Raw genomic sequence first — 25,418 nt, 5'->3', positions numbered from 1 at the left:
GCTCGTCGAGGAAGCCCAGAAAACCAACCAAGTATTCAACTTGACATTCATACAATAAGATGGGTTTTTTTCTTCCCCAATGAAGTAATTAACAAAATCTTAACAACCTCAGCCAATGAAAATCAACTGTACATACAAAACAACACAGGGTCCACTGTTTGAAGCCAAATCAACCAAAACCCCGGAATGTTAAAACAAGAAATGCTAGATGATGCAAACGCATCCGTCACACCCAGTTCAACTTTAAGGGTGGTAAGAGTAATCCACTTTAATAAAACTCGGCGTATTGATCGAAGTGACCGAACTGCATTTTGTTTATATCTGAATACATTCTTATCGTGAAAAAGTACAAGTGGAAGAAAACATGTCTGCCACACGAAAAAAGATATTTTCATTAACCTGAAATTTTGGATGAAAGAAATTGAAAAGTCCGCTAAAGATATTCTAGTAAAAAAAAAAAAAAAAATCAATAACAAAGCATTTAATAATTACAAAATGATTACTATGAAGGCATTCAATTGCAATAAACTCCTTCATACTTGACAATACCCATTTGCTGAAGATAAATCATTTGCATGAAAAAGTCATGGACAAAGCTGCCAAGAAGACACAATTGCCGAGATGCTTCCAAAATTTGGCAGAATGATTTGCCGTCTTGTGAAACTTGTTTTGTTTTAATACAGAACTGGTACGGAAGTCTGCACTTTTGTAACATGAAGACGAATAACCACTGACATTGCACAATTTACAATAAACATAATATTTTGAAAAAAGAAAAAAAAAAAAAGGGCTGAGACGAAAGTGACAACCATGTTATCAATAACATTATCACTTAATAATAAATGATTCATTCTGAATAATGATGGACAAACTGTCAGTTCTTATGGACAATAAATTACAGCCGTTCAACACAAGAATTAATAATGCCTCAGTTCAACTTTCAACATAAGATTTCAAAACATCTTGGATCAACTATCAAAAGCAACACCTTATGGGTTTTCCAGTAAGATTTAACAACCACAAAACAATGAGAACCATGAGTTCTCTTCCAGAAAAAAACAAAACAAAAAAAAAAACCCACACCAAAGAATCACACATTATTGGCAGCTAAAATGTACCGTCATAACCTAAAGTAAAGCTTCCGTAGTCACCCTGAACAAGAATATTAAAATAAAAAACGTCCAGTCACTGCCTATAGAATACATGTCATTTTATCATATTAAAAAAAAAAAAAAAAAAAAAAAAGAGAGAGAGAGAGAGAGAGAACCCCTAGAAAATTAAACAACTAATCACTTCTAGATTTGTTGTGTTACATAATGCAAACCGAACAAAGACATAAACAAAAGCAAAATGAAATAAAACAGCCATAAAGTCAGTCATAAAAACAAAAACACAAATACCAACCGACACAAGCACTCCAAAGAATGTGCATTAATCAGAATGTGCATTAATCAGAAAGCAAAGTGATAATTGTTCTTTATTACCGTAGGCTTTTTGTGGGTGGGTGTGTGGTCAGACAAAAAGAAACCACAAGAATTCAGGATTAAGCAACATATTTCTGCCACACTCCTCGCACAAGCACAGGGTGTATGTGAGAAAGAACAGGCTTAAAAGAGGGAAAAATAGCGCCGTACAATCTAAAGTATCACAGATTCTTAAACACTAAACTGACAATTTAATATTTTATAATATAATTTACTGATTCTTCACTGCATGTCATCTTCAGTTTATCACGGAGTATGCGCTCATCTATGCTGTACATGTCATTCACATCAAATGTGCGCTCAACTATGCTGTGTATCACTTTAAAACATTAAAAAAACAAAAAAAACCCAACCTATTAAACAACTGTCTACAGACAACAGCCTCCCCCTCATGCGAGTGAAACCATCTGACCTGACGTGCATTGTGGGCTGTTTGCGGTATCATTCCGACTCATCACAGGTACCCTTAAAGTCTCAAGTCTTTCAGCTCCTGACGCCGGTTCCATTTCCAGCCCAACGGGTGACACTGCATGGACCAGCCCCATCCATGAGAACTGTACAGACCGCCGCACCACGCAACCGAAACTGATGCAAATAGAAATGTATATCGGGATGGTGGATGTCCAATAGAATTATTATGCACAGTGTTTTTATAAGTAGCATCATGTCTTACTAACATCAAATAAAAACATAACGTTTTCAGATACAGTACAAATACTGATGCAGTGTTACACAACCTGTTTTGCTTCTTTGTTGAGTTTCTCTGACACGAACACCCAGTCTTGGCTTCGCTGGTTTTCTTGGTGCTTTGAAAATGACATTCACAGCACGTCATGTTAAAGTAACCGTACATTGTTCTGGGCACCCTTCGTGTAATGGGCAAAGGTGTCAGCCCCTGCGTCTGCCTTTGGGGGATGTGAGAGGGACTGAAACAAAATAGCGTACAGTAGACGGGAGGTTGTGTGTGTGTGAGTGTGTGTGTGTGTGTGAGGGTGGATGGGTGAAGGCTCCTGGTGGGGAGCAGGGGTAAGGCCCCGCAGGGGGTCGAGGCCCCCTGAAGCCGACAGAAAATTGTTGTTTGCAACCCCAGGAACTGTGCAGGAATCACTGCTGTTTCGTTGATTTACACGGAGTCAACAACTTTTGTTAAAACTTGCACACACCCACACAAAAGAAAAAAAACGATGCTTTCTATTGGCTGATAATCTGAGACCTATCATTGCATTCTGTCTGAAAACCTGTGGAACATTAGCCGATTTCAGAGGCCCAAGAAAAAACAAGAAGAAAAAGCAACCGTTTCATGTCTGTATTATTTGCCTTTGTGATGTGTGTGTATGCATATGTGTGTGTGTGTGTGTGTGTGTGTGTGTGCGTGTGTGTGTATGCATATATATGTAGCCAAGCGCTTAGCTTCATCCTGCTTCAGACAGCGCTCTTAGGCTTCAGATAATGCTTCACGGACAAACAGAATAGCAGACGACGTTTTTGCAACTAACCCGCTGGTCCTCAACGGCCCGCGCAGATGTGTGACGTCACTCCCAGTTTGAACGCAAAGCTGCTTACATCATTTTGTCCTCCTCGCCAGACAACCTACTCACGGCTCGACGAGTGGCCCGCCGCGGTACGCTATTGGCTGAGCTGGAATCTGTGTTTCTGCTCCACCGTATTTAATTAATATCTCTTTTGTCGGATCAGTAAACTGCAAGTATTATATACTGGCAGAATCGTCGCGATTCCATCTATGTTTGCCTACGTTAAACTGATTTAATGCAGTTTGTAATTTTCAGCGACAAGCTCGTTAAAACTGACCCTGTTCAGGTGACTTAAATAAAGATTATAAATTCATCTTAAATAATCAGCACTTCATTTTATACTCATTAGAAAGTAGGCGTTGAGCTCTTTCTTTTGCAACTTATCCGACGTAAATTTGTTCAGGAATCATTTAGAAATCTGTCACTGAACACTTTGTAAGAAACACAGTTGTCGTCGGATTTGGCCTGATTTGGCCGATCTGCTTTGCAGCACACGTGATTGTCTTTGCAGTCCGCTTAACTTGCATAAATTGGCACAGCGAGTGATGAGTGGTCACTTCATACCTGGTCAGTCATCTGACCAGAGCTGCTCTCTCTCTCTCTCTCTCTTGCTGCATCGCGAGCAGAGTGTGTGTGTCGTGTGTGTTCTCACAATGGCTGACATCTCGCTACGTATCGCTGCACTGTCTTCTCTTTTTTTTGTTTTTGTCTTCTCTTCTTATATCTTCTCTTTTATGTCTTCTCTTTTTATGTCTTCTTCTGTTCTTCTCTTTTATGTCTTCTCTTCTTATGTCTTCTTCTATTCTCTTCTCCTTTATGTCTTCTTAGTTTTTCTCTCATAACTATTGTAAATAAAACAATAGAAAAACCCATTTGTGACTGGCTTCTATATGTTCCTGGCCTGTGCACGGGAATTCTTGTCCATCCTTTAATACAGTAAATCATCATTTAGTTTAGTTCTTTTGTACCGTACCCCTAATAGAACCACTCGGTTCAGTAGCCGGCTACATATTATACATATATGTGTGTATGTGTGTGTGTGTGTGTGTGCGCGCGCGCACATTCACATGGTGTATGTGATGAGATTAACACAATAACACAGCGAGTCGTGTATGTGATGTTGAGATGGTTGAGATTGACACAATAACACAGCGAGTGGTGTATGTGATGTTGAGATGGTTGAGATTGACACAATAACACAGCGAGTGGTGTATGTGATGTTGAGATGGTTGAGATTGACACAATAACACAGCGAGTGGTGTATGTGATGTTGAGATGGTTGAGATTGACACAATAACACAGTGAGGAATGCAGAAACCAAGGTTGAGACATGGACCCAGAGAGGGAAGGTGGTGCAAACAGCTATTACTTCTGTGTGTAGTTGCATGGAAATGGTACTTTCCACACTGCCATTAGATATCTCATCCTTCAACAGACCCGGACTTTGAACCCCTCATCCCCGCCCTTTTTCCTCCACTTCTGTCTCTTCTATTCTGTCCATGTGAAAGGAGGGGAGAGGGAGAAGAGGCCAGTATGGCTCAGACTATAGTATGATGAAAGAGAGAGAGGGAGAGAGAGCTAGATGGGGTCGTATCCCATGATCACAAAGGCAGGCCCGGGGCGACGAGTGGGGGGCGGGGTGGGGGTGTAAGACACCTACAGTGGTCCTGTTTTTGGTGGTTTCTGTCCAAATTGGTTATATAGAACGGTTTTGGGTACTTTGTTGATGGTGCCTGTCCATTTCCTTTTGAGCGACACAAAGCCTTCGAACTGAGAAGACAAAACAAACAGAGACACAGAGAGAGAGAGAGAGAGAGAGAGAGAGAGAGATACTGGTGGTTAAACATGTGTGTGTGCGCGAGCATGATGGCAAGTTTAGCATATGTGTGTGTACACGTATGCACGCTCAGGTACGCTTGTGTGTGTGTGTGCGCGCGCGTGTGTGTGTGTGTGTGTGTGTTTGCGCGCGAGCGCGTGTGTGTGAGAGTCAAAGATGATCGAGAGAAAAAGTGTGTGTTATGAAGCCCACTGATTATAACACTCCACACGCTCATTTCGTATTTATTTTGACATCACCAACCGCCTTTCAAACATATTTCCTGCTCGTCATGCAGATGAATCTTTGGTACTTCAGGGACAGATCTCAGATCTAAATAATTGCAGCCATGAAGTTTACTACCGCATTATCGACAAGGATGTAATGACGTTGAATGTTACTGCTTGTGTTGCGTAAAGTGACAAACGGCCAGAGAGGGGCGGCTAGGTATCGCGCGCGCGCGTATGTATGTGTGTGAGAGAGAGAGAGAGAGAGAGAGAGAGAGAGAGAGAGTGTGTGTGTGTGTGCCTGCATAGGATGAGGATGGGGAGCGTATGTGTATGTAAGTGATGGTATAATGAATGTGTGTGTGTGTGTGTGTGTGTGTGCAAGTGTAGCTCGGGCGTGCGCGTGCGTGTGCGCAGTGTGTGTGTGTGCGCGCACGTGTGTATGTGTAAGCGCGTGCGTTGGTGTATGTGTCGGTATGTGTCTGTGTGGGGTGGGGTAGGGGTATCTATGTGTATGAATGCGTGCTTGCGCGCGAGTGTGTGTGTGTGTGTGTGTGTGTGTGTGTGTGTGTGTGTGCTTGTTTTCCCCTGTCTAAACTGTTTAAGTAAGAAGTACATATATCGGCAAAGGGCCGTGGACACATCGGCACGTTCCCGAAAAAAGGAGTGAATTTTGTTTTACTGGTGTTTTTGTTGATTCACGATACACTCGATCTGATCAAACCAACAGACATACTATTTGCTGATCTAAGTGACGCATACTCTTTGGCTCAAGAGTTCGTTGGATCAACCGGGATGAGAAATGGGCCTTTCATTAACCGGACGGATGAAAATGTGGCGGTGTAAGTTTTTCTCTTCAATTTTTGTCGTACAAATACATCGGCAGTGGCGTCACTGAGCCGTTGTTGTTGAGATTACACCTCAGTCTCACCCCTTTCCCCACCCCATTTCCTCCCCGAATTTGCACACAATCTCAGGAATAACACCTGGGGCTTTTCTGCTGCAGTTTCCGTCTAGCTGTCACATCCCTGGTCTTTAGAACATGCAATCACTGGGCGGATGATGGGGTCTGCGCGTTCAGAATAGCATGCTGCGTTCGAAACGGTTGGACACTCCCAGCCATTGAGCCGTACAGTCTGGGTTACACACGATCCCTTTGACATCTGGTCCAGACAGACCTCATCCCCACGTCTGAAACAGCACGTCTTGCGGCTCCACACAATAACATAAACTATTATGGAAGACTGACGATTGCGGCCCATAACAATTCACTATAACGGATGTTCACAATAGTGGCTCCATAACATGATATAAACTATCACGGAAGACACATATAAAATGATGTCTGATCAGGTGTCTGTAAAGCACTGCCTGAGACAGAAATGCATGCCGTTGAGAAGAATCAGTTCGTCACGGGTTAACCGACTCCAAGACACTTTCAATGTGAAACACACAGAAAACAACCGACTGGGAATGACCAACAGCTGTTGTTGTGTGGGGTGTTGTCTGACTGAGCGTTCTGATCTTGAACAACTTGACATCGTCTATGTTCTACCAAAGTGTTGCTTTTGAAATCAATTCTGTCAAGACATGACCACACACATCCATTACAAAACTCAACATTCGAACGTTTTGCAGAAACAGTGGCAATTCTACAATGTCTTGCCTAGATTGAGCTTCTATACTACCCTGTTTGCCTTGCTTTTCCTTTTCGTGTTTATTTTTTGTTTTTGATAATTTGATCACTGCATCTAAGTGTCTGTACTCCGCCATTATCATTTTTATTTTATCATCATTTTTTGGGGGGAGAGGGTGTGTGTGTGTGGGGGGGGGGGGGGGGGGGGGGGGAGGGGGAGAGGAGGGTTGGGGGGGAGGTGGGGAGTCGTCCACAAAAGAAATCCTAGCAAGAACATTTGAGTGATGGTATTCACTGCAGGAACCAATTCATTTTGATAATGACAGCAACAATAGCACACACACACACAGATGGTTACAGGGATTAAATAAACAAAAAAATCAAATGGCATGATGCTCAAGTATTAGTGTTTTTTTTCTAAAAATGATCATGTATATCAGCATCTCGTCAAATCAGAAGTGTTAGCTTTATTTGCAAAAAAGTTTAAATATTTATGTGCAAATGGCTACTGGTAGTGTACTCTTTACACAAGAAACAAAAACATTTAGAGTGCTCGCCTTGTTTGAAGAAAAACAACAACCCAACTTTGTACCAGCAAACAGCCATTTGGAGTGTTAGCATTTGTCGGAATATAAAACAAACGTTCATTGAGTGTGTGGGCCTAATTTGAACAAAATAACAAGTTCACAGGTAAACAGTAAGTGGGAGCAATTGTCTTGTTTGGAAACTTTGAGTTTCAGTTTCAGAGCGTTCTGAGAGATCTTTAAACACTACATCATATCTGCTGGAGAAAAAAGGCAATACATGCCTGACCTTCAAATAAATCAACGCGCTAATCAGGCCTAATAAAAAAAGGCAAATGCATCGAAGTATAGTAAAGGGAAAGATATGTAGAAGGCAAGTGACTGAAATGAAAAATTTGCTTACCTGAGTGTAAAGGGCCAATGGAAATGATAGTCTTATTTGAAATCAAGTGTCAGTGTGTGTATACAAATGGACACTGGAAATATAAGTTTTGTTTATGAATGTTTGCATGCATGAGCAAAAGGCTATTAGAAGTGTCAGCTCAGTCTGTCTATATAAAAGCAACCACCAACAACGTTTGTGTATGTTTGCCACTGGTGGAGTCTGGTTTAAAAACGAAGGTATACAACATGAGCAAACAGCCATCGTGAGCGTCAGCCTTGTTTGAAAACGTTTGCGTGCATGAGCAAACAGCGGAGTGTTTGGAACAAAATCAGCGAGAGGCACGGATGTATGAAAGCAACAGGAAGAAAAATCCCAACATAAGCTGTTAAACTGTTACCCGCCCCCTTCCCAATCCTCTGTCACACCCCTTTTCCCCTTAGCCAACACCAAGGAAAAAAACAGTGATTCCTTCACTTTCTGTCATTCATGTTTGTTCCAACTCAACCACTGAGCATCAGTGTGTGCAATAACAGTGCACAAGAGGCTGGTGAACTCTTCAAACAAAAAAAACAGTTCTTTCACATTGAATCAATTGATCCTGCTGCCACATTGCCTTTCTGGCAAATTACCAAGCAACGTCTTGTTTCTGGTTCCTGTCAGTTGTTATATGTTGACTGACGGCACTGCACACACTGTGATATTCAAAGAAAAGTTAGTCTGTCCATTCACAGTATCTCTGCATATGTTTGACAACCACCTGCTGGGAGTCACCTGTAATCTTTGAGCAAATCTATCATTTTCTGAAGTATATTAATAAAATGACACAATATCGAAAATCTTGTACTGTAAAAAAAAATGTCATAACATTTATGATATAAAAAAACCAACTCGGTGCTATGAAAATATCATGTCTTTTTTCACAAACCGAAACAAAAGTTAAATCATCCTGTACAGCTTGTTGAGCAAACTGGGGATGGGGGCGGGATGGTGGGGAGCGAAGGACAGTGTTAGTGGGGTATGAAGCAGGAAATTATTTATATATATATATATATATATATATATATATATATATATAACAATATATATATATATATATATATATATAGACAGAGAGAGAGAGAGAAAGAGAGAGAGAGAGAGAGAGAGAGAGAGAGAGAGAGAGAGAGAGCAGTCAATGCGGAATGTTTTGTGTTATTTGAGTTTTTATCATAGTTGTGTTACCTATTTGCAAAGCATAAAGTTAATTGGACAATGAATAGCTTATGAAGTGAAATCTATCTTTCTATCTGTCTATCTATCTATCTATCTACACAACACACACACACACACACACATATGTATGTACATACATACATACATACATACATATTCCTTTTTAAAAGTCTGTTATCCTTATTACTGTCACTTTTTAGAATTTAATGTCGACTAATGTGGGCTCATTCAAATAATTAGTCCATATTGAATGAACAGCAAATTTAATAGCTCATATTCATAATATCTTCAAATATATATATTTGGTGTTAAATTATCACAACAAACATTTCCTTCCTCCCACCCCCATTTTCTCTCACTCTAAAATAACATTTTTGACAAGAGTTAGCTTCCAATTTCCAAAAAAATTGGAGCAAGATTGCAACAGGGATTGTTCTGAGCATCATTTCAAAGCATGTAGTTATTCACCAAGTACCAAACACACATAAAAAACCCACCATATTGTCAGTCAGTGCATAATGTCAGAGATGACAAACAAAGTAAGCTGGATAGACTGTGATGAATAATGCATAAAACAATCAACAGTATCCAGGATGTATTCGCATTCTTGTTCATGTTGCATGTGATTTTGTAGCGTTACAGCATTGCAGTAAATCATTCATTCTATAATTTCAAAGCAATCAATGTATCAGTCACTTTCATGCCAAGGCCTGATGTGTATAATATATTGATACTGTATACACAAATATGTCTGTTTGGATGAATAGAGATTATTGGATCATGTTGTATTATACCATATTGGAACAGGTCCTGGTATATCATAAAATACCTTTGGCTTGTCTGTCAACCTGAGACATAACATCGTCACTGTAATACCCTGATTAACAAACAATGGATAAGATGCATTTCACAATCGTCTCCATCTTCATTCAAAATTTACTCAGTTAGTGATCTAACTGAATGGTGGAGAACTGGGTGGGGTGGGATGAAGAAACGAACCCAAAAGCTTTTTATGCAAACATGATCAATCCTCTCTGTTACTGAGCTACTGCCTCCCCAAACCTCATACTATATTTCTTCCATACTTATAACATCAGTCATTGTTCAACAGCCATGTATTGGTTAGAGAACTGACAGTGGAAGGGAGGGTCCTGGGAAAGCAAAAGGTCAATAAAGACACTCACTGTAAATATAAATGGACTGTCATCATATGGATTAATTTTGTTTGTTCGTTTTTCTCCAGCGAAGGCCCTCCAACCCCCAGCTCCTCATTCCTGAAAAAGTAAAGAAAGAAACAAAGAAAACAACCTTCTACCATAAATATGACTCACATTACTTCTATGTGTCATTTTTTGTGAAACAAGCTTCCCCCAAACCCTCCTCACTGCATCAGAGCTACCAGGTCGTCCAGGCTCTTGTATCCATAGGCCTGTGGGGCGCGGGTGGAGGCCAAGTCCTTGCCCTTCAACTCTGTCCCCACGATGTACTCCTTGCCCAGCTTTTCCTGGCACCAGGCCAGCACACGGTCCGTCTCCGGTGAGGGGACTCCAGCCAGCTGGGCCAGACCCTTGGTGACCACCAGACCAAAGGGCACGTCCTCTGCCAGGTAACGGTAGGCAAAGTCTGGCAGCCACTTGCCCTGGCCGTCATCCTTCATTGGGTGCACCAGACCTGGTGGTACCAGAGACATAGAGGTTGAGAACAGTATAGTTATAGTTTATTTGTTGTAGTTGCTAGTTTTGTTTTTTTACATTATACTTCTTTAGTTTGTATGGAGTGTGTAAGAGATGCATGTGTGTAATGTTTCTATGCCCCAGGGGCAACATGAAATACGCTTCTTGGCTTGCCTTGCCTTGCCTTGCCTTGTTAGTTGAGGAGCTGGGGGTGAGCAAGGTGGGTGGGTGGATGATAGAATGTGGATGGGTGAGGGAAGGAAGAGAGAGATGGGAAGGGGAGGGAGAACGTGGGAAGTAGGAGAGAGACACAGAGACAGAGACAGAAAGGTATACTGGGAGTGTAGATATAAAAAAGAGATTAAGAAGAGGGAGTGAACACAAGATGGGGGGAGTGAAAGGAGGAAAGAGGAGATGGAGACCTGGACAGAGGATGGGAGGTAGAGAAGAGAAGAGGTGGAGGAACATATTTTATTACCAATGATTGTTAATCAACACAGCCTGACCAGCACATTGGGTCTATGTGGAAGTCAGGCATCTGGTCCGTTTTGACTTGTGATGTTGTGTAAACAGAGTGAGTCTATGTAATAATCCAGTGTTTTGGTTGTGTGTGTGTGTGTGTGTGTGTGTGTGTGTGGACGCGCGTGTGTGCGTGTGTGTGGGTGCGTGCATGCGTGTGTGTGTGGTTTTCTTTGGGAATAACTAGTCAGCTGACACCAAATTTGGCTTAACCCTTTCGTTGCCAGGAAAATAAGATTCAAGTGAAAGCTATTCGCCAGGTTTTTTTTCACAAAAAACGGGTATAAATTTTCAAAAAATTCTGTGCTCTTTGTTATTTGAGAAAGACCCATAAAAGTATATATTTTCTGAAAGGTAAATGAATAAAGAATACAAAACACTTAATGTTTTCACATTTTATATATTTTTAGTGGCATGCTTTGTTTTGAAATAAGTGTTTTATTTTTTGTCACATTTTCAACTTGTTCATTACAAACATTAGTTAGGTAATTTGCACTAAAATATATTTTCTGGACAAATGGATATCTGCACACACAAAATCATACTAGAACAACCACAATATTATCTTCTTCTTTTTTTTTTTAAGAGATATATACACAAAGCATTGTGACTTCTCCAAGTGATAATATGGATGTGAGGGCACATCCCCTCAGTCTCCACCCCCCTCCTCTTCACCCCTCTCACATGATCCAGTGCTCATCAGACGGTGTTGGCTGAGTGCCAAGAAAATCGCTCACACTGTGTCCTGCTAATAATTCGGTTAGTTTTCTGTCGTCTGCTAAAGCTGTACAGCCGGCATCACTCACTGATGGTCGCATCTTGACCACTCTCTTGATTGCTCCCTTTATTTTCTATCAAATCATCCTATAAATGTTCATCACTGTCTTCTTCGAATTTACACTTCAATTCTTTCTGAGCATCAGCTAAAGAAAGCAATCTTGGTTGATTTAGTTCACCATGATGGCATGTCTTGAGCACAGTGTCAGTCCGACATTTTTGTTGAGCGAGCGAGGAAAGGAGCCAGGTAAAACACTGCGACAGTGACCCAACCAAAACGTTCAAATAAAGGACTGCCTCATGAGGTAGATGGGGTTTCTAGCTATGAACAAAATCTATAAAGATTCCCCAAGCTAAAGCGACCAGCATTTTTGTCAACGAACTGAATGCAAACCAGGGAAAAGTCAGAATATTTCGATGACGAGTTATCTTGTCATTGTGGCAGCAAAGCGTACATGCTTGCGATGATGAGTTATCTCGTCATATAGGTGGCCTAGGGGTTAAAATAGCAAAAAATACATTCTTTCCACACATTCTATTTATAATGACATTACAAATAGGAACTTCTTTTACCCAGTATGGAACAGTGATGCACAGATCTTTCAAAATCATCCAATTTATGCTTTCCCAAGGAAAATATCTCGAACTGGCTTACATATTTCAGTCAGTGACATCAGTAAAGTACTTAACACATAGAGAAGAAGATACGATCCAAATGAAGGTCAGATCCGACAACAAAATTTTTCGAAAAAAAAAGGGACTTGCCCGCAGTGATGTTCTTGCATATTATGCATGGAGATCTGTTTGACAATTTTTTACGAACTGATGAAGTCAAGAAGTCGTGACGTAAACAGGTAAAATCCTGATGTACAAGCGCGAGATCTATACATATTTGTTTTAAGTGCAGACTCTGTTTTCTCACGCATCAGCACGGACTACCTTTGGTTGCGAAGATCTGCGCACATCTGGAGAAAACGGCAACATGTTACCAGGTGCCTGAGGCGATGGAAACGTGATTTTTCTCTACCACAAACTTACCCGTCTTAAATAATTTTGATACATAAAAATAACATTAATCATTTGAACGGTGTTATCACCTCGATAACAGTAGTCAATTTATCACACTAAAAACAAAAGCTTTAATATTAATTTTGGATGTAAGTGGTCGTGTGTTTTGGCCCTGTGGAGAATCATTCTGCTTTGAGTTGAAGATACTGGGTTCAGGCCCACTTTTTTTCCTTTTGCCTTTTCTTGTTCCCTGGTTCATAATATTAACTACACAACACGTTTAAAAACAAAACAAAACAATCCTTGTCATTTTTGCCTTGAAACTGAAACTGGAATCAATCACCAAAATTTGCAATTGTGCATCACTTGATACAACATGAAGTGAATTTCTCTGATCAACCAGGGCAACTGCATTGTGTTGCTGGACATTAGCAGAGAACTACAGCTTATCGCATCCACATGGCCTCGCATGGCATGTCTCTCCCCCTCACCGCCACCCCCTCCCACAGCCCACTGACCGTTGTAGGCTGCGTTGGTCCTCATGGCGGTGAGCAGGCAGGTGGGGTCCTGCACTGTCTCCCGGTAGTCCTGGCGGTACCACTCCAGCAGGTGCTGTACGTGCGACAGGCTGAGCTGTGGACACTGCTTGGAGATGGCCTGGGCTGTGGCCACCACCTCATCACTCACCGCGCTCAGGCTGGCCGCTCCAACATCGTCCAGACCCTGTGTGGTCAGTAAAGTACAGTGCCAGGACAACAGGAAAGAGAGAGAGAGAGAGAGAGAGAGAGAGAGAGAGAGAGAGAGAGAGAGAGTGTGTGTGTGTGTGTGTGCGTGCATGTACATATATGTGTGTGTGTGTGTGTGTGTGTGTGTGTGTGTTTGTGAGATTTTGTCTCTGTGTGTATGTGTGTGTGTGTGTTTGTGGCTATGTGTGTGTGTGTGTGTTTGTGTGGCTATGTGTGTGAGTGTGTTTTTGTGAGATTTTGTGCGTGTGTGTGTGTGTGTGTGTGTGTGTGTGTGTGTGTTTGTGTGGCTACGTGCGTGTGTGAATATGTCCACGTGCGCGTGAATGTGGGTGTGATAGTATATAAAAATTCTTTCTTAACTTAGTTTCAATTGATCTATATTTCATCTGTCTTTTGTTGTTGTTGTTGTCATTGTTTTACACAAGTCTAACAGTGAATTTCTGTACCTGTGCATTGACAATATGCCAATTTGGAGTCTTGAGTGCCTGATGCTTCTCCGCTATGGACAGTTCGTCCCAGTTTGGACAAACATGGAGGGTGCTGGTAGACCCCCAAACCACCCCTCATTCTCGGTAGAAAAAAATAAAAAGCCAATCTCCCAGCCTCAACCTGTACCATTTCCTCACCTGATAGAAGAGGGGCTTCTCTGCCATGGGCTGTCCATCCCAGTTCCTCCAGCGGGCATACATCAGGGGCGGGTGGACGATGGACTTGGTCATGAGGTAGGGCTCCAGGTAGTTGTTGGCCATCCTCAGCACGGGGTGCTCCCCCAGCATGGCCTGCAGAGTCTGCATGGGGTCCATGGGCAACCGGCTCTGGCCCCTGATAACTGACCCCATCAGGGAGTCCTTGGCGCCCAGGATCTCCACCTGCAGGTGTACATGTCTTTTGTTTTAAAAAGAACTCTTAAACTTCACTGTATACAAATACAATGTATGTGACGGGACATTAAACAAAGTTCCAAAAATCTTCCTTCACCTCATAAACTTTACTGGGTTTTTTTATTTACAATAATTCAAAAATGCCTATGGTCTGCATATTTAACTCTTGATGTTTGTTATTCACTATGCCCTTGGCTTGTTAGCTTGCGTGTGGGAGGTGGGGAGGTGGGGGTGGGTAGTGTTGCGCTGTCCTGGTGGCAGTTGTTTGTTTCAGTGGGTTTATTGTATTCAATGTTAGTTTAATGTATTACACACATGCGCGTACGCGCGCACTCTATCTCCCTTTCCCCCTGTCTCCCTAACGCAAACCAATCCTACCAGCTTGCCAAACTGCAGTATCCGACAGGCCCAAGGCAAGGACTCATATGAAAGGATGGCACACTTTTTAGCCACGTCTTCCTTCAGTATGTCAAGGCACTGGAACTCAAAGCCTGGTTGCCCCGGGAGACCGATAATGGCCGTGATGGGCTGCACATAGGGCGCGATGGCGCTGAAGTACTGTGCATGCGCGAAAGCAGGCACGCAGAAAATGATCATGTTGGCTCCTGGGATGGCTTGGCTGGCGTCCTTGGTGACCATGGCAGGTTTTGCTTTGATCTGGAATAATAATCATAATAACATTAACAACTACAACAACAATAAAGGACAATTATTCAGTGCTTTTTCTCAAACAAAGCTCAAAGCACTTAACATGTTCAAAACTCATTGTTTGCAGATGACGAAATAGTAAAATAATTCAATTTACACACTCACTGCTAACAGACATCATGACACCATTAAATCATGTCCAACTCACACATACACACACAGACACACACACATTTTGATTTGGGGTGTAGTCAGAGAGATATTCAGGAAGTAACGTAAGCAATACAAGGCTGACATCTTGAAACCTGGTGAAATAGGGATTCTCTCTCTGACTGAAGAATATGTCATATCACATTCAGTCAGGGACTACAGCCTACCCTGAATAAAATATTCTCAGATATTCGCATATCCTTTCTCTCTCTGACTGACTTGTTGCAAGATTATTTAAGAAGAAAAGACAGAAAAAACCCTACAAATCAATCATGTCACTACTCAGACAAACAAATGAGAAATTAATATTGATGGAATTAATTGACATGTAGTGGGGGACGGAGGAAGGGTGTGGGGGGGTAACTGGAAAGCAAGAGAATCTGAATGCACAGAATCGCATCCCACACTCGCGAATATTTTCTTCTCATTTACTACACCTGAGGAGGTTATCTGGATGCTAGTCATTCGAATGAGTCGAAACTGAGGTCCCTTGTATTGCATGTACGAAGCAACGTAAAAGAACCCACGGCTTGTCCATGGCAAAATTATGAAGAAATATCCACTCTGAAAGGAAAACAAACACCTGTAAGCAGAGAAAAGAAAAGAAAACAAGAGAGGCAAGGCCTTCAAGACTCACTTGTGATATGCTTAAAAAAAAAAAAAATCTAATCATTAAAATGTGTTTAAAAAATTCTAATCGTTAAAATGTGTTCTGTATTTGTTATTATAAAGCTTCGGGTTAAAAAAAGAAAAAGAAAAAAAAGTCCAAACCAGATTCAAACCCCGCGTGTTCGGGTGAGAAGAAACTGCCTTATCCATTACACTATCGTGGCTCCTTAACTGACGTTCTAAAATTTAATATTTGAACATACTTTTTTAAAGGGCGATAAATCAATTGCGGTATTCGCAGTGAGAACGCTGTTTAAATCATATTATTCTGGTGTATCTTGGGCATTCAAAAAATCTTTAAGGGCAATAAAAAAATTCTTTTTAAGTCCGCGGTAAAGGAGACATGGCTATCGCGGCAATCACACTGCAACATTTAGCCGATGTACAAGTTTAGTTACACCCGCCAGGAATGTAGTACGACACGGTCGATTCAATTTCTCTTTTATGTTCATTCTAGTTTTATAGTTTTGAAGTTGATATGAAAATTTAGTATTTTGTTAAACTAATAACATGTAGAGCCAAGTACAAGTACTTCTAAACGTTGTATGAAGTGAAAAGGACTTCATTTTGAGAAAAGTCAAGACTGGAAATTTTTTCGTTTCATCATGATCAATTCAAGGGTATTAACTCGCATGGTTTACAATTTTTAACTGTGAATTCTGACTGATTCTGTGGATATTTTTATGGCACTTTGGGGCATAATCCAGTAAGTGATGAGGCGTTCACAAATCTTTCTCTGAATAAATATTTAACGGTCTCCTTCTCCAACTTTCCATCACATGTTATCATGTACTGTCCATTGAATATAGGATTGAACGGGCAGGTCAACAACTTGAAACAAAATGGCGTCGTTCGCATTCGCAAAGAATATGAGCACATGCTTTGAATGTGTATAAATATGTGTACGCAATTGATTTTTGCCCATGACCTTCAGGGCTCAGCCAATAGATCTGTAAAGTCCACTCGTCGTATTGATTTTAGTATTTTCCGAAAAAGACCACTTGGGCGAATGAACATAGTGAAAGCACTGTACACTGAGAGTAAAATACACAAGCTTTTTATGTATTGGGTATAATTTCGAAATGTAATGTTTAAGATGAGAAAGATCAGTTTAAAGCAAATTAAGTCCCCTATCATTAATTACAGATTAATTTCCCTTTTTTACTATCTGCACCAAAACGTTTCCAAAATAAATAAAACTTCCATGCTTAGCAAAAGAAGTTCTTGTTTGAACAAAAATTGATAATAATGACTGCTCTTGTTGTGTCAGAATACCAGATCAAAGTGCCAAGTTTAGAGAATACAAAAAAATATAACAGTAAATGCAGTTTGCATATAATTTGGCTTCTTTTATTATTTTTTTGTGCCCATCCCAGAGGTGCAATATTGTTTAAAACAAGATGACTGGAGAGAACTGAATATTTCCTATTTTATGCCTAATTTGGTGTCAACAGACAGAGTATTTGCAGAGAAAATGTCAATGTTAAAGTTTACCACAGACACACACAGACACACAGACACACACACACACACACACACACAGACAACCAAACACCGGGTTAAAACATAGACTCACTTTGTTTACACAAGTGAGTCAAAAAAGGTGTTGTGCTGACTGTAGTGACACACTTTCCACAGAGATAGAGAATAATACCAAGCAATACAGTACAATAAATAACATGTCAGAAGAAATCCCAACAACAATTGAGTAAAAAGATGACACCAGAAATGTTCAATGTCGATGGAAAACTGAATAAAACAGAATAAGATGGTAACTCCACAGATAAGTAAATGAATAAACAAATAAAATAAATAAAAATTATATAAGTAAATGAATAAACAAATAAAATAAATAAAAATTATGCAAATAAATAAACAAACAAAGATACACAAGAATGAGTAAATGAATGAACAAACACACCAACTAATGTAACTGGCTCCCAGTGAGGCATCATACCAATACAGTATGCATAATGCTGACTGAAGTCCTACCTCCACGACACTTTTATCTGGCATGTTCCGTTTAATGGTGAAGTCCCCCTCCTTCAGCAGACTGGTCCAGCGCGCAGCCTCATCTTGAAACAAGGTCAGCACACGTGACTCTGTGTTGGGGTGTGCTGCCGCCAGACCCGCCATGGCGTGAGCCCCATTCCCCCCTCCACATACACACACTGTCAGTTTGTCCGCCATTCCCACTGCTTTCCTGAAGAAGACCAAAATAACAGTGATAATCATATTTACAATATGGGAAGGACACAACAATAGTCAAAAATTGCCCCCCCACACCCCCTACCCACCCCCCCCCCCCCCTAAAACAGTCTGCAATCGTATTATTGTTACAGTTTTTTTTTATTCTTTTTTTTTTTTTTAATCTAAATTTTCAATTTTGATTACACATATATATTTAGCATAAGTACTTAAATATATAAATCAAATACATAAATAGGATAAGAAAGAGTGCATGATAAATGAAACATAAGGTGCAGAAAAGCATAACGACGTACATAACAGTGAAAATAGGTACTGCAATTTAAGTATATAGGTCATTTGAATATATCCTCAAAAAAACAACAACAACAAAGCAAACAAACAAAACCCCAACAACAACAACAACACAACCAAACAAAACATACCATTCCACCCGAAGTAAATCATTTCCATAAAACATACACAATGCTTAATTTCTTCACCCAACAACAAAACATTTGAAAAAGCATCATGGAGATTTACATGTTTGAGTATGTTAACTGTTAATAAGCGTCTCATATATTGTTTTCAAGCAAAGGTAAATATGGTAGCCATTTTTCTTGAAACTGTGTATTTTAGACGTGACCATTGCATTATATTCTTCTATTTTGTATCTTGAGGTGATATAATTTTGAAATGAGTGAATATTTGGTAGGCATTTATTTAATTTACATTTATATATATACATCTTCCCCAGGAGGATTATCAAATCAAGAACTTGGTCTGTAACTATATCCATATGGAAACCAAAAAGTATTATATGCTTGGTATGCTCGTTAAACGTTAAATTTGCACCCATTGTACATTTTGTTTTGAGTAAATCTTCTAAATTTACACTTTTTTTTTTTTTTAGTGATTGCATCGACAGAAAATATGTTCAATACTATCTTTAGCTTCTAAGCAAAAGTCACAATTATTGCTATTTACTGTTCTCGTTTCTTTTAAAATTACATTTGTTCCAATGATTCTGTGTATTATGTTAGGTTGTAGCCATTTCAATTTTATTTCTTCTATTTTATGAATTTTAATAAAAACCTTTTCCCAACATATATTTGTTCCCAATTTCTCAGACCATTTGTTACAAGCATTTGAAATTGTATTATCAGATGTCAAAACATCGTAGTATGCACGTGATCCCTTAGATACTGAGTAGGTTACTTTTAATGCCCATGGTATATCGTGTGTACTTTGGTTTGTTAGCATACTAAGTTCTACCTGTTGACAATATTTTTAATTGCTTTCAAACAACTGTTGTAAGCCATGAAATGTACATTTATTTCATATCTTTTGGTGAAGTCATTTTGGGTACGAAATCTTCCATTGTTATCTAGAAAATGTGAAACACAAGAAACCCCTTTATCAATCCAACTTTTATAATTTATCGTACTGTTTCCAATCTTGAACTTATCATTACAGAAAACTGGTTCTGACTGAAGATCTATTATTGATTTGGGCTTCCACTGACATGAAAATTCCCTATATGCCATAAATTGTGTTTCCAAAATAAATTAGTGTTACTTTTAAGCAGTGCATAAACAGGTCCATATTTTTTCTATTTCATTTAGAAATGGAAACATTTCCATTGCAATATTTTTCCATTTGTGTTTTGTAGTTCTAAACTTTCTTAACCAAGTTAATTTCAGAGCTTCAGTATATTTTATTATATCTGGTATGTTTAAACCTCCTTTCTTGATACATTTTGTTGCTGTCTTTTTACTTATCTTGCCTTGTTTGCTATTCCATACGAACTGAAAACACATTTTCTGACAATTATTTATAAAATTATCTGGAGGATTTGGAAGCAAAATCCATAGGTGGATTAGTTTGGACAGGATTAGATATTTTAATACTGCAACACGTCCCATAGGTGTAATGTTTCTTTTTACCCATATCTTAAACAGGGCCTTCATTTCTGATAATTTCTCTGCATAATTAATATTTTCGCAGTCTTTGATATCATTTGTAAACCATATTCTCAGTATCTTAAATTTCTCTGGGTTCCATTTAATGTTTAAATGCTGCATGTATTTTATTTTTGAATTCTTTTTACTTCCTAGCCATATAGCTTGTGTTTTTTGTGCATTCATGAACAGGCCTGAAAACCTACCAAACTCTTCTACTTGATGAATAGATCTTTCAAAAGATTTAACATCCCCAATATTCATCAGCTGTGCATCATCAGCAAACTGAGATAGTTTATATTCTTTATCATCAATGTTTATACCTTTATTTTTCTTTATCTTCCCTGATCATAATTGCTAATATTTCTACACATAATATAAACAAATAAAGAGAAAGTGGATCACCTTGTCTACAGCCCCTTTCTATAAGGAACCATTCTGAATTTTGACCATTACAGTTGGTTTTATGTTTTTATAAAAAGTTTGTATCCATCCACATATACTATCACCAAAACCATATGCTCTCAAAGTTTTAAACAAGAAATTCCAATCCAGCGAGTCGAAAGCTTTTTCAAAGTCTAAGCATAGTAAAAGTCCAGGCAGATGTCGTGATTTTAATAATAAGTGATTAAGTCATAAATTAGTCTTATATTATCTCCAAGATACCTGTTTGCAACAAAACCGGTTAGATCTTCACCCACTAATTTTGAAAGAACTTGTTTTATTCTGTTAGCAATGCATGCTGACCCTGTCTTATACAGCACATTCAATAATGATATAGGTCTCCAATTTTTTGTGTTTTCTTTTGGTCTGGTTTAGGGATACAAGTTATAACCCCTTCTCTCCGAGTGGCATTAAGTTCACCATTTCTCACTGACTGACTTAAAGCATGAACTACAAAAGAGCCTAGTTTCTTAGAAAAAAAGAGAGTAAAATTCAGCTCCAAACCCATCTATGCCAGGACTCTTTCCATTTTTCATATTCTTTAATGCTAAGCTCGCTTCTTCTAAAGTTATTTGTCCTTCTAATGAAACATGCTCATCGTTTGATAGTTCTGGCAATTCACTAACTAAATCTTTTATTTCACAAGTATCAAAATTTTTTTTAGTGTATAAATTTCTGTAAAAGTAATTAACTTCCTGTTTTATATTTTCTGGTTCTTCTGTTATGTTCCATTATGGTCTAACAACCTGGTCATGCTTTTATTCACATAATGTCTTTTTTTTCTAAGTTACAGAAATAATTATCGACTTTTTCTCCTTCAGCAATCCATTTTGCTCTAGATCTTAATATAACACCTTGTATTTTCTTTTCCCTAAGAGACACTAACTCTTCATTTTTCTCTTTTAACATTTTCATATCTTCACCTGTTTTATTTTCTTTCTTCTTCTTCTTTTTTTTTTCTAATAAGTCTATTCCTTTTATCAGCTATTCCTCTTTTTCTGATGCATCCTTTTTCTTCATTGCAGCATAAGCTATTGTTTGTTGAGTAGAAAGTCTATAAATACTTTATCTGAAATTTGAAGATCAATGTTCATGAAAGAAATTTCACTAACTGTTTCTGTATCATACTGTTCTATTGCATATTCGCAAATAGTTTCGTCAATTAATTTGTTAACTTCATCTACAAATTGCTTATCTCTAAGTATAGTTAAATTTCCAAAATGTGCTATGATTTATGGTTTTACCAAATTTTAATTTCAAAGTAACTACTGAGTGATCTGTTCGATATCCTGGTATAATATCTGCATCATCAAAATTCCACATAAGATGTTCCGACACAAGAAAAAAAAAATCTAATCTATACTTTGTTTTACAGGTGAACTTCTTCGCCATGTAAAACGTTTAACGAGAGGATTATTTTCACGCCATACGTCTGTCAAACTGAATTCTGTCATCATGTTTTCAACAATTTCCTTTGCTTTTGGATTGTTCATGTTACTATAGTTATCATAATCTAAGTATGAGTCAAGAACGAGATTCCAATCACCTGCTAATAAGAGAGCATGGTTAGCATACTTCTTTAGTCTTTCTTTCAAATGTTCGTAAAATTCAGAATTATCTTTGTTTGGACCATACACATTTTTATCAACAGGATGTCTTTTTCCATAGCTCTTAAAGATATGATAATAAAATTTCCATTTGTATCTCTTTCTTCCTTATGTATTTTACATTCAAATTATTATTAAACAGTATTGCCACTCCCGTTTTTTTTTTTTTGGGGGGGGGGGGGGGGGGGCCTTTGGGAACACAAACTGACCTAAAATCCTCCTGGCCAAAATAGTGGGGATGTAACTTGGGCAAGACGTTCTCTACAATAATCAAATTCTAACCTAGATAGTCGGGACAGCAGTTCACTCCTCTGCTGTTTTGACGGTCATAGTCGGACACGACTGTCATACATATATGTTTCGGTACTGGTCAGTGGTCAGGGATCTAAACTGGTGAAAAGAACTAACATTGCATGAGATAGTACAAATGAAAGGTCAAGATCTTCAGGGCTTGATTTGGTGACGGTTTCGTTGTTCAGGTGGGTGGGCCTCATGGCTTTACCGAACAGTTACATAACGGGCACAAGCCTTTGCTCGAGGGTTTGAGTCCTGCGCGCTTTGGAAATTAAGACCCCACTTGCACATTTTCGCACAACATATTAAATCGATACTCCCTCTTTTCTGCCGGTGTTGGACGAAAATGTTCTCACGTGAGAAATTTACTCCAGAGTAATTCTTTTTATGTATAAGAATTTACACTGGAGTAAACCTCGTAAGCGGGAATAACAATCCCGTATAATGGGACTGGAACTCGTTGACACCCGCTTCCCAGTCAGGCACATTACCACTACGCCACCGCTCTACTGTGTCTGTAAAAGTTCAAACTAATTTCGTTGTGCATTTAAAAAAATATTTCTGGATAGCACACAAACGAACGTAAAATGAAAGTCATTCATATTATCATTACTAATATCGGGAGTTTGTAGTATGCTCTCTCTTTGGGTAATATACTTACCATGTGAAACTGATGCAAACTAGGCCTGTTCGTTTGCTCTGTTTGGCCAAACTTCGCGGCTCAATAGTAAGACATCCTGCTCTTAGTCTACTAGGGCTGGGGCTGTAGCTGACTTAGCAACTGCTGTTCAAACAGAGTGACACTGCGGGGTATATGTGCAGGCAAATTCTGAACATATAAAGACTCACGAAGACCCAGGAAGTGTGAGCCAAGTATTAAGTAACCCCCCTGTCTGTCTCAGCCCCGTGGGTTATCATAAGGCCTGACGAGCGTTTGCTGCTGTGCAGGGATGGACTTCCAAGCTGAGGTATGTTAAGCTATCAGAGACCCGCACCCCTCTGCCAGAAAAGAGTTAAGATGTGCCAGTAAACGCATCCGTTACTACTGTCAGGCGCAATAACCGAAAGGTTAAAGCGTTGGACTTTCAATCTGAGGGTCCCGGGTTCGAATCTCGGTGGTGCCTGGTGGGTAAAGGGTGGAGATTTTTCCGATCTCCCAGGTCAACATATGTGTGTGCCTGAACCCCCTTCATGTGTATACGCACGCAGAAGATCAAATACGCACGTGAAAGATCCTGTAATCCATGTCGGCGTTCGGTGGGCTATGGAAACAAGAACATACCCAGCATGCACACCCCGAAAAACGGAGTATGGCTGCCTACATGGCGGGGTAAATAAACGAAAAAACGGTCATACACGTAAAATGTTACATGTATGTCTGAGTGTGTATGTGTGCGTGCATGAAATCTGATTGAATGACACAGGAAACGAATGATGAGCGCCCAGTGGCAGCCGTCAGTCGGATCTACCCAGGTAGGCACCCTGTTGTGCACATGAGCCCGTGTTTGTAAAGCGCTAAGAGCTTGGTCTCCGACCGAGGATAGGCGCTATATAAGTATCTATATCAATCAATCAATCGTGTTAGCCACAAGTACCAGAAAAGTGTCTGGAGAGGCTCTATGACTCAGCAGGAGATGACACCGTACCTGGGCGTTCCCTGCCTTCTTCACACAGGCAATAGGGCCCGAGTAGGAAGGTTACAAAGGCTGTGGCGACTTCCAAAAAGAAAGCGGCGGGCCAGCTCATCTCACTCAACCCAAGTACTGAAAATGAAATTGGCTGAGTGGGATATGGAAACTTAACGCTCTTTGATAAATTTCAAATAAAAATTTTAAAGCATGTTTTTAGTTCAAAACGTAATACTTAGAATTACTTAGTTAATGGGGAAACAGGAAGATACCCACTATCTGTTCTAGTGTTAGTTCGAATGGTTCGCTTTCGGATAAAACGTATTCTCGAACATCAAAATTGTCAATCTGGGTATACATAACCTTGAGAAGTTTACATAATAAAGGTCTCATCGGATTCAAGTTGAATGGCTCAGTAAGATTCAAGAAAATATCGCAAGATCCGGAACTGACTGTGTGTCAATGCAACATGTAGCCATATTCGAGATTCTTCAGTAAATGATTTTGTTATCAACTAGAGGAATTAAGTTGAAGCATGTAGTATGTGCTTGTTAAAGAATCAAAACTGACTTTGCGGTATAGAAACATAATCTTGTTTATCAGATGTTTATGTACATGCATTTATTGAATTTCGCTGTAGCAATCACAAACTACAATTGAAATTGGACTTTAACATGAACTGATTCTTCATCGCTTTCTCCATCCAAGGTAATGTTATAATTTCCGTACACTGACGTTTTCAAATGTAAGAAAACGTTTGCTTTCAGTTTGAAAACATATAGACATGGCAATGTTAGAAAGTATAAAACATTGCACTTGAAACAATAAGCCAAGCTTCACACGTTAGAACTATTTCGATGAGTACAAATTTAAGAAATGGTTTTATCGTGATTTTCTTCCAAATTTTCATGTTTCAGTATGCTTTGAACACGTGTATACATTTTGAGAACCTGATGTTATATTCGCATCATTAGTGTTGTTAAAACAGTTCAATTACAAGTTGTTGTTCATGTTTGTTTTGCTCTATTATTTGCAATCCTCTATACGCCAAATGGCGGTGAAGGGAGATTGAATCGTGTGTGTGTGTGTGTGTGTGTGTGTGTGTGTGTGTGGCGGGGGATGTAAGGCTGCAAGCCAGAAGTTTATTCCGAAGTAAATCCTCGTTCATAGAGAAAAAAACAACAATCAAACGAAATCAAAAATACTCCGGAATAAGGTCTTCACGAGGGAACGTGCTTTTTGTCTGACACCGGCAGCAAAAAGAGAGAGTATCTAACTCATGGGTCATGAACAAACGGTGTGTGACCTGCCTTGCCTCCCCCGCCACTTCCCACCTCCTGACCTTTCCAC

General features: G+C 39.5%; 1 protein-coding gene across 1 annotated transcript in view; it reads right to left on the bottom strand.

Moving 5' to 3' along the window:
* Positions 1-8,723: 8,723 nt before the first annotated feature.
* Positions 8,724-25,418, bottom strand: part of LOC143279971 (opine dehydrogenase-like) — a 43,301-nt gene continuing 26,606 nt past the window's right edge. The window contains exons 2-6 of the mRNA XM_076584359.1: positions 17,940-18,150; positions 14,799-15,077; positions 14,166-14,408; positions 13,312-13,516; positions 8,724-10,487 (exon numbers count right to left, since the gene is read on the bottom strand). Coding sequence (XP_076440474.1) covers positions 10,198-10,487; positions 13,312-13,516; positions 14,166-14,408; positions 14,799-15,077; positions 17,940-18,137 — 1,215 coding nt within the window. The 5' untranslated portion in view covers positions 18,138-18,150 and the 3' untranslated portion in view covers positions 8,724-10,197. The remainder of the gene's footprint in view (positions 10,488-13,311; positions 13,517-14,165; positions 14,409-14,798; positions 15,078-17,939; positions 18,151-25,418) is intronic.

This window comes from Babylonia areolata, chromosome 3 (assembly GCF_041734735.1).
Source record: "Babylonia areolata isolate BAREFJ2019XMU chromosome 3, ASM4173473v1, whole genome shotgun sequence".
In the NCBI taxonomy this organism is placed as follows: domain Eukaryota; kingdom Metazoa; phylum Mollusca; class Gastropoda; order Neogastropoda; family Buccinidae; genus Babylonia; species Babylonia areolata.
This window is presented reverse-complemented; position numbering and strand designations above follow the sequence as displayed.